Source organism: Monoraphidium neglectum (assembly GCF_000611645.1).
Source record: "Monoraphidium neglectum strain SAG 48.87 unplaced genomic scaffold scaffold02434, whole genome shotgun sequence".
NCBI classification, from domain to species: Eukaryota; Viridiplantae; Chlorophyta; class Chlorophyceae; order Sphaeropleales; family Selenastraceae; genus Monoraphidium; species Monoraphidium neglectum.
In genome coordinates this window covers 1-9,251 of record NW_014011194.1, presented here as the reverse complement: position 1 = coordinate 9,251, position 9,251 = coordinate 1, and the positions used below count along the sequence as shown (strand labels likewise).

The following is a 9,251-nucleotide window of genomic DNA, read 5'->3' as shown; positions in this document are numbered from 1 at the left end:
CATACACACAAACACACTCCCTCTCTTTGTCTCTCCCTCTGTACACTCACAATCATCGCCAAAACTCTTGTGTCCCACTCCTTTTCCGCCGTCTGCTCCCCAGATGGTGAAGCTGGTGTCAATGGAGCAGGAGGCAGCCCACCAGAGCATCCGGCACGCGCGACAGCGCGGCATGGACGCCGCCAAGAAGGCCTTCAAGGGCGCCTCCGAGGACGACCGCAAGCGCGCAGAAAAGGAGGTGCGTTGCTGGTCATCCAACCACCTGGGAAGGCACGGGGCGGAGCGCGCCCGGGGGAACGGCCGGATGGAGCCCGTGCGTTGTGGCGGGGGCGGAGAACAGCCGGCCCCTGCTGACCCCGCCGCCGCGGGCGCCTCGGCGGTCGCTGGGCGGCCGCTGCCCACCCTGGGCGCGCACGCAGGTGGGCAACCAAGAGGCTGTCGTCTTGACGCGGGCCCGGCCCGGATCCCCCCCTTTCTCCTGTTGTCCCGCTTCAGGTGCAGAAGCTTTACGACCGCTTCATCGCGGAGACGGACCGGTTACGCAAGGCCAAGGAGGCAGAGCTGCGGGAGCACCGCGATTAGCAGGGCTACGGCCTGCTCGCCTCGCACGAGCTGGGGCCAACCTGCGGCCCCTGTGGGCGAGCAGCTTTGCCCGTGCTTGTCTTGGCCGGCACTTTTTTGGGGGGAAGAATGGGAGAGGCATGCGGTGGCTGTTGGGATGCCCTCCTGTGTCTGCTACGGTGTGTTGCGATGTGATGTGGTAAGAGGGATCCGGCCGCAGCCGACAGTTGCGCGGAACCAACACACTGCGTCCCGCGGTGGCCACACATGCCACACAAAACCCTGGCGGCGCATCGCTGCGGCCGGGCGATGTAAAGCAATCCAGGAGTTGACCTGCCAACAGGCAGGGCACTGCTCTTGTGCAGGGCCTTGTGCCATCCATGCAGGCAGGAGGGTATTGCCAGTGCTTGAGTCAAGTCGCGTCGCATGCGGCAATTCATCATGTAGAGCCATACCTCCATAGGCAGTGCCGAGAGTCGTGACCTTAATGCAATACAATCTTTGGTGGGGGTACCGCTCCTTGATTCATGGTCGAACGAGTTGGAAGCGTGCAGTGCAAGTGGGCTGGTGTCACCCAGGTGTGTCGGGTGCTGGTCGTTGCTGCGCAGCTGCGACCTGGGACGATGGTGCCGGCAAACACAGCAAGCCCGAAAACTTTTAAATGACCGCTTTCAATTCATCAGGATCACATTCAGCTGAAACCGTCGCGCTCAGCTGTCTACAGCAGCGTGTATAAAAACGATGGCTCGCAGCGTGGCGGGTGAGAATTGCGAATTATATGCGGATGCATGCATTTGACGTGATCAGCACAAGCGTGAATGAAACGCAGCAAGTTGGTCACGACCGCCGCTGCAACCGCCGCTCGCGCTGCGCCGCGATACTGAATTCGATTGGGACCTGCCATACGCAGGCCGCTGTTGCCCGCGCTGTCTGAAATGTACATTGCAAATTGAAATCTGGTGGAGAACCGCACCAGCATGGTTGCTGCTTGTCTGCTCACCAGCTCATCCCCGCCCACTGCCCCAGCCCTCCTGCTCCTGTGCAGTGGAGCCGCAGCTGCCGCCTCCCTCAGGGGCGGCGGCCTGCTGGACGCCGCTATCATGAGCCGCGGCCTGCTGGGCGCACCGACAGGCATATGGTCAGAGTTCATGGACTCAGAGCCAGGTATTCCTTCTGGCAGGTCGCCCGGCAGTGGCCTTGCGCCTTTGCCCAACCCAATGTTGGCAAATCCCTTTATGGGGGGACTCGCTGCAGGCCCCAGCGGCGCCATGCCGCCCATGTTTGGCGGGATGATGGGACCCGTGCCTGTTGGCGAGAATCCCATGGCCTCGACGCAGGCGCAGCAGGCGGCCATGTACCAGGCAATGATGGCGCAGCAGCAGGCCGTAATGGGCGCGCAGCAGCAGCCACAGCAGCAGCAGAGCCAGCCGCAGCCGCAGCAGCAGCAGCAGCAGCAGCAGCAGCAGCAGCAGCAGCAGCAGCAGCAGCAGCAGCAGCAGCAGCAGCAGCAGCAGCAGCAGCAGCAGCAGCAGCAGCAGCAGCAACAACCGCAGGCGCCGCCGAAACGGGCGCCCGCTAGCCCCTCCGCCTCAGGTGTAGCCAAGCCCGCCGTTGCACGGGTTGCCCAGGCGGGTGCCCCAAGAAATGCAACGCATGCTGGGACCGACAAACGTGCTGTTGGAGCGGGTGCAGCCTAGCTGCAGCAGGCTATGCGGACTCAGCCGTCGTCGGCTCGTAGCAAGGCGGCTGCCCCTGCAGAGCAGCAGCGGCAGCAGCAGCAGCAGCAACAGCAGCAGCAGCAGAACCAGTAATAGGCAGCAGCAACAGGCCACTGTTGACAGTGCAAACGGGAGCTTGCCTGCCGCTACGCTGTCATTGCCCCTTGACCCAGCCTGCGGCACCCCTCCAGCGGCTGCTGGCCACTAGGCCGGGGCAGGGTCTCAGGGTTGTTGCTCTGCCGCTCTCCACCAGGTCGCTGTGGCACGCGGGGGCATTGGTGTTTGTGTATAAACCCACAAATGTGAAGATCAGTCGAACACTACCTCGATGTAATATCCGAGTCTGCTTTGAAGTTTCTCACCAAGGTGCTGGCAACAACACCGCAAGAAATGCATAGCGTTCCGGCCTTACTTAATAAATTTCATCAACATGGGCATGCAGGTTTGCACCGTGTGGCATCGGTGGCGCAGGTGCTGTGCACGCATCATGTTGCTGTGAGTTTCTGGGTTGTGTGTGGCGCAACCCACTGCACTTGAATCACCCAGTTTTCACCTTGGGCGCCGCCTCTCGCCATGATTGTAGCCAATACATTTGTCATTCTTGCATACATTGGCATGCTGTGATCGTGTTTGACACCCTGTGCGACTCAGCAGGCTCCCTTGTACACCGCAGATATATGCCAGCAGATGTCCGAGATGCCAACCTTGCCGGCGATGCGATGCAAGTGGTTGATTATAGGGTGGGGGGCCAGCACACAGCCAGCAGTAGACAAGCACACGTCCAAAAGCATAGGCTCTACAAGAGTCCACTTTATGAGTCATGGTCCACAGGTTTTGGCAAGGACAGCTGGGCCGACCCTGGTTCTTCAGCAGGCCGCTGGAGGCGGGCCGTACAACAGGGTCCGCGGCCTTGCCTGGATCGCCCCGATAGACCTGTCAGGGTGGTGGCGCCTGGATATTGATAGCGCGCATCGGATGATGTAGCGAAGTTTCAAACGTGTACGGCAACGGTTGCGGTTGTGCTGTGCAAGGCCAGAGAAAGCCCTCAACCCATGGACTTGTTGGTTCTGGTCGTGTGTGCAAATGCAACATAGCCCTATCGTGCACACTGCGTTGTGATTTTCTCTTCCTCCCTCTATACGTGATACTCATTCACCACCGCGGAAGGCATGCAATTCGGTGGCCCCTTCAGCCCAACACACCCGACACCGCCTGGCCAGTGGCCACGACAAGCGGCGTTCAATAGGCGAAGGGTGCTGTTCTGCAGACAAAGCGGCATCGTCCATTGTTTCATTGGAAATTATGTCAGAGAAAGCACATCGTGTATTCTCTGACAAGAAGCGGGTCGACACACCCGACGCCCGGGTCACCGGAGTCAGACAAGCCAGATCACCGCCCGTGGCAAGGAGAATAGCACGTCGATTGGTAGTACTGGATCCTATCAACCTATCCAAGACCACACGGGTGTTGCTGATCGCGTCTCTCCTTGTGCTTGTCATGCCCGTGTTTCTGCACCTTGCACGGCCTCACCTGAAGCGCCTGTGTGGAGGCACCAACGGCGTGGCTGGGCCGAACCCAGTCTGCTCAGTCGCCAGCAAGGCACGTGTTGCGCCCGTAGCAGCACCTGCTGCGGCGGCCCCTGCCGATCGCCAGGCAGGTGCTCAGCGACAGCAGGCACAGCAGCAGCGGGTCGGGGGCGTGGCTACCAGGGCATACAGCGGCGGCAGCGGCGTGGACACCATGCCGCTCAACTACCGGCCGCCCATCGTGCTGCGGGCGCAGCAGAAGCACACCGCGACCGTCTTCATGCTGCGTGAGCTCCAACGCGATCGCCCGACCAACTTGCAATCCGCACCGCCCCATCGACACACGACTTGCCGCGTGCTGCTTGTGCCGACCCTGAAATTCGCTCTCATCCAAATGCCACCTTGCTGCATGCAGCTGGCCGTCCGTCCCTTACACTTGCTCGAATCCGCGTCTCCTGCCGCTGCCCTGCTTTCCAGACGGCTTGGGTGACTCCGGCGACGGCTGGGCTGCGGTTGGTGACGAGTGGGCCCCGGGGAACCCGCAGGTCAAGTTTGTGTTTCCCCATGCGCCACTGGTGGGTGGGGGATGCGCGTCAGCCATGGTCAGGATCTGCCCGCCTCAGCCCTGCTGCTGGTGCTTGACATTGTGGCTGTGGGAATGGCATTCGAACGGCAGTGCTGCAGCTCCATCTCCCCGTGTACCCTTACGGGTCTGCACAAAGGCATTGCCACCTGCAGTACAGATCCAACCCTCCGCAACCCACGTCCAACCGCCGTTCCTTCCCGGCCGCGCCCTGCCCTGGCCCCTGCAGCGCCCCATCAGCATCAACAAGGGCATGCGCATGCCGGGCTGGTACGATATCTCATCCCTGGAGGACATCGACCAAAAAGAGGACGAAGCGGGGCTTGTGGAGAGCAAGCGGTGCGAGCTTGGGGCGCCAGCCTGGCGCTGCTGCTCGCCCTTCTTTCCTCGTCGTTCGGGTCAGCAGCTGCTCTCATCTTATGAACAGCAATCCTTTTGCAGTGAATTCATTGATAGAGGGCGGCGTTGTGCCTGCCTGCACTTCCATTCCTTCTATGTTGCTTTTCCATCATGTATGCGGCCACTCTCGTCGCGTGCCTGCAGTCCACCAACCCTTTGCACATACCACCAACGCTATGCACACAAGTCACCTACTCGGGCCCCCCAACCCCTGAAAGGTACATCGAGTCCCTGATTGCCGCCGAGGAGCGCGAGGGCGTCCCCAGCGACCGCATCGTGGTGGCGGGGTTCAGCCAGGGCGGCGCGGTGGCGCTGCTTATGCTGCGATCTGAGAAGAAGCTGGCAGGCATCGTGGGTGCGTGGCCATGGGGGCCGGTGGGCTGGGCATGCATGGCGACGCATGTGCGCATGCACACATGCATGCGCAGCATTTGCATGTGCATGGCAAGTGCATGGCAAGAGGGACAGAGGTTCAAGCCTCTCGATGCCTGGTGAAGCCCTTGGCAGCCATTGCATCCGCTGCCATGGACTGAACGTGCATGTGACTGCTGATGAACCACAACCCCATAAATCTCAAACCCCAGGCCTGAGCACGTACTTGCCCCTGCGCAACGAGCCCGGTATCCTCAGTGCGGCCAATGCAAAGACGCCCGTCCTGCAGTGCCATGGGGACGCGGACATGGTGGTGAGCGCGGCTGCGGCTGGCAGGCATGGGGCGGCGACCCTCACCTCAAAGGGCACTGTTGGGAGGTCCCTGAATTTCCTGCGGCCATGTGGTGCCAGCGCCTCTGCAGCGCACGGCTTGGCCATGCATGGCTTTCCACTGGTGCAGCCCGCATGCTAGACCTGCATGCCCCCCCTCCCCGTTCCCGCCTCGCCTCTCCATGCGGCACGGTACCGGACCAGCCTCCGTCCGCAACACCCCTAGACTGGGCTCGACATGCCGTCATCATGCGGTGCGCCCCACCTCCCACCCCGCATGGCCCGGCCCCCAGGTCAACTACGGCTTTGGCGTCAACACCCACAACAAGCTCAAGGAGCTCGGGGCGGATGCTGAGCTGAACACGTACCGCGGCATGGGCCACAGCGCGGTGCCCTCTGAGCTGGCGGCGGTGTCAGCGTTCCTTAAGCAGGTTCTGCCGCCGCAGTGAAGCCCTTATGCTCATGGCCCGGCCGCCGTCGCTGGAGGGTGGCAGCGGGGCTGGATGTGGCAGCCCTGCTCGGGCAGCAGCGGTCCGCTTTGGGAGCGGCGACGCGTGCCAGGCGGGGCATGCTGCCGTCGATTGCAAGGGCCGCATATCGTGATCTGTACAATGCAAACTAGATTACCGCGCAAATGGTTGATTCTTGCGTCTAAGGTCACCGCTACCATGCATTGTGGATGCAAGTTTAGAAGTGTAATCTCTCTTAGTGTGCGAGTCAAGGAAAATCACTGTCAAGCGCGGCAACGGGCGGCCGACCTCGGCGGCCGAAGGCATATTATTGCAGCCCGCAGCCAATATCAAGTTGGTGGTTACCTCAGCGCAAGCACCTGAAAGTCAAAAGCTCGGCTAAGAGTCAAGAAGCACCCAGGAACGCCAAATCGAATGATGAAATGCCCTCCCAACGCCTCCCTTCTCCAGACTTCAGATGCGCTGCCCCTGCAACAGGCGAGCTTGCCATGCCGCCAGGCGTCTTGTCCTGCCCCTCCTCGATGCCCTCACACCGCGGCTCGTCTGATGGAGCGCCGGCGCAAGCGCTGGCGCTTGCGCTGGCCTCTGCCGCCTCCTGCGCCAGGCGCCGCGCGCGCTCAGCAGCCACGGTCGCGGCAGCAGGAGGCGCAGTTTTAGCGCTGAGGCAGGCTGCGGATGTGGGTGCCATGCTGGTTGCGGCCCCGGGGCCACCAAGCATCCACAGATCAAAAGAGGCGGCAGGGGACGCGACCTGGTTCTCTGGCCGCTCAAGCTGGGCAGCGGCAGCAAGCGCCGCTGTGGGCGCGGTGTTCTGGATCTCGCTGCCTGCCTTGGCCACCTCCTTGTCTGCCTTCACCTGCTGGCTCGGGGCGTGCGGCGGTGGGGCTGGACGGTCCCAGCGGGCAGCAGCTGTGTCCAGCGGCATGACGTCCACGTGCCGTCGCTTCACGCCCGCCCCTTGATGGTTGGACTCAGGTTTTTGCTTGCGTTTCTTGAGCTTGGACGATCCTCCCAGCCAAGCCAGCATAGCGTTTGCTTGGATAGACTGCCACCGTGGGCTTATCAAGATTCAGCGGGAGGTTTCACCGTGACGTGACAACGTGTTATGTGGGCTTTCGAACGTCAATATACAGAGGAATTGATGTTTGACATGCGAATCGCGAACAATCAGCCAGTATGATATGATGTGGGAGGGTTGCGCACTCGGAACATCATCCAGAGCTGCAGCTGACATGTTTAGGTGGCAGAGGTCACCCGCGGATACCGACGCCCCGGTGGTCATGCTCCACTGACGATATACTACCTACCACTACAGACTTGCTACTCGCGCAAATTCAACCCAGTACGTGCGCAAACGCTGGCACAAGCACAGTCAAAACATCTCGGAACGCGTCCTTACTTGCACGACAATGCATTCCACTGCGGCTCTCAAAACAGCTCAAACACTACATGTGATGCTGCTGCTACCTGCCAACTGCCCCTGCTTCCCGCGGGCTGCTTGCCATGCACGGACATGAAGATATGAAGACCAACATGCGCCCAGCCAGCAGCAACTCAAAACATGCAATCAACGCTTTGCTGCGCCTAGCTCTCAATTGTCCCCATCCTTGCCGCCCGCGCCAGCTCCTCACCTCACCTCGCGCCATGCGCGCTGGCGCCCACCACCCCCGCGGGCCCCACTATCAAATCACCGTAGTGGTGGACGTAGTCGCCCCGCACATCCGGCGCAATCCCCACCGGTCCCTTGCGCCGCCCCCAACCGCGCCTGCGGCCGCGCCTCCTGTCGCGGCCGCCGTAACCGCCGTAACCGCCGCCGCCCCCGCCGCGCCCAAAGACCTTGCTCGCCAGCAGCAGCAGCAAAACGCCGCCCCCCAGGCCGCCCGCCGCGCGCAGCAGCGCCCGCTCGTCTTCCTCGCCGAGCCCCTCGCGCACCGCCGCGCAGGGGGGCTCCTCCTGCTGGCCCCCGGCGCCGCCTGGATTGACGCCAACCACCACCTGTGCGGCCGTTTCGGTCGCGGCCTTTGCCGCCGCCGCGGCCGCGGCAACCGCCTCCCTCGGCTGGAGCACCAGTTCCCGCACAAAGGAGGCAGTCGGCACCAGCAGCACCAGCGACGCCCAAACCACCGCGCCGACGCGCACCAGCGCCGCGAGCCACCGCTCCCACCACGGCACCCCCGCGTCGCCGCCGCCGCCGCCACTCGCCACCCCACAGGACCAGCCCCCGCCGCCGCCGGCGGCGCCGCCCGCGCCCCAAGCGGCGCCGCCGCCGCGCTGGATGCCGTCGACGGCGCCCGAAAGCGCGTCCAGCAGCTGCAGCGCCTCCCGCAGATCTCCCTCTAAGAGATCCACCACCTCTTCGACTTCCGCCGCCTCTGCCCGCACCACCACGGCCGGCGGAACGTTTCCACCCGCCGCGGCGTCCACGCCCGCGCCGCGCGCCCCCTGCGCACCGCGGCCGTCGCCGCCGCCGCTGCGGGCGGTGGCGCCGCCTGCCTCGCGCGGCTTGCAGCGGCGCAGCGACTCGACGCGGTCTGCGGACTGGTCAAGGCACGCGCGCAGGCGCCGCACCAGATCCAGCGACGCCGCCGCCAGAAACTCGACAGGCCGGGCGCCGCCAAAGCCGGCGGCGGCGGCGGCAAACGCGTAGCTGCCATCCGGGCCCTGCGCCCACTCGTCTGCCTCAAAATCTGGCGCCACCCAGCGTGTCTTTGGGGGCGCGTCTCCGCCCTCGGTTTCTGATTGATGGTTTCCAGGCGGGAGCCCAAGCACCATGTTTCGCAGATCGCGCCCGACGGCGCCCATCGGCGCCGCGACCGCCCGCGCGCCGGCCGACAGCACCGGCCCCGCGGCGGCCGCCGCGGCGCCGCCGGCGCCCAGGGCGGCGCCGCCGAGGCCGCGCAACAGCGCCGCCTGCAGGCCGATGCCCGCGGCCGCGATCCTCGTCAGCGACCACGCGGCCATGCTCAGTGCGCCTGCGGGGTGTTGAGGGGTCGAAACCGGCAGGGCGCGAAGCGATACTGGGTCGCTGTGGCCGGCGGCGCACGTTGGGAGTAACCGCTGCTGTTCGCCGCGTGTTGCGCGGAAAGGGTGCGCTACACAGCATTCTCATGTGCCTTTAGATTCAACTTCCATCCAGGTCATCGCTTCTGCAAAGAACAGCAGGCTCGGAGAGAGCCCCGGGCCCAAACAAACCTGAGAGGGTGCGGCCGACAGCACCAGGCGCCCGCTCCACGACAGGCTGCGCCGCCTCCGCCGCCCGGCCGCCGGCGGCCGCCGCCTGGCGCGCCGCGCC

General features: G+C 63.8%; 5 protein-coding genes across 5 annotated transcripts; 3 read left to right on the top strand and 2 right to left on the bottom strand.

The window, feature by feature from the left end:
* Nucleotides 1–103: 103 nt before the first annotated feature.
* MNEG_10727 (hypothetical protein) lies at nt 104–582 on the top strand (the record flags this gene model as incomplete). The annotated part of the gene is made up of 2 exons (XM_014040805.1): nt 104–238; nt 496–582. The coding sequence occupies 2 exons, from the start codon at nt 104–106 to the stop codon at nt 580–582; spliced, it is 222 nt and encodes a 73-aa protein (XP_013896259.1).
* A 720-nt stretch (nt 583–1,302) lies between these two features.
* On the top strand, nt 1,303–2,372 carry MNEG_10726 (hypothetical protein; the record flags this gene model as incomplete). The annotated part of the gene is made up of 3 exons (XM_014040804.1): nt 1,303–1,321; nt 1,588–2,154; nt 2,320–2,372. 3 exons carry the CDS (start codon nt 1,303–1,305, stop codon nt 2,370–2,372), a joined length of 639 nt encoding a protein of 212 aa, XP_013896258.1.
* A 1,209-nt stretch (nt 2,373–3,581) lies between these two features.
* MNEG_10725 (lysophospholipase II) lies at nt 3,582–5,938 on the top strand (the record flags this gene model as incomplete). Its single annotated transcript, XM_014040803.1, has 7 exons — nt 3,582–3,653; nt 3,933–4,092; nt 4,283–4,380; nt 4,618–4,727; nt 5,006–5,142; nt 5,372–5,472; nt 5,783–5,938. The coding sequence occupies 7 exons, from the start codon at nt 3,582–3,584 to the stop codon at nt 5,936–5,938; spliced, it is 834 nt and encodes a 277-aa protein (XP_013896257.1).
* A 406-nt stretch (nt 5,939–6,344) lies between these two features.
* On the bottom strand, nt 6,345–6,986 carry MNEG_10724 (hypothetical protein; the record flags this gene model as incomplete). The annotated part of the gene is made up of 1 exon (XM_014040802.1): nt 6,345–6,986. One exon carries the CDS (start codon nt 6,984–6,986, stop codon nt 6,345–6,347), a length of 642 nt encoding a protein of 213 aa, XP_013896256.1.
* Nucleotides 6,987–7,591: 605 nt separating this feature from the next.
* Nucleotides 7,592–8,920, bottom strand: MNEG_10723 (hypothetical protein; the record flags this gene model as incomplete). The annotated part of the gene is made up of 1 exon (XM_014040801.1): nt 7,592–8,920. One exon carries the CDS (start codon nt 8,918–8,920, stop codon nt 7,592–7,594), a length of 1,329 nt encoding a protein of 442 aa, XP_013896255.1.
* Between the last annotated feature and the right edge of the window lie 331 nt (nt 8,921–9,251).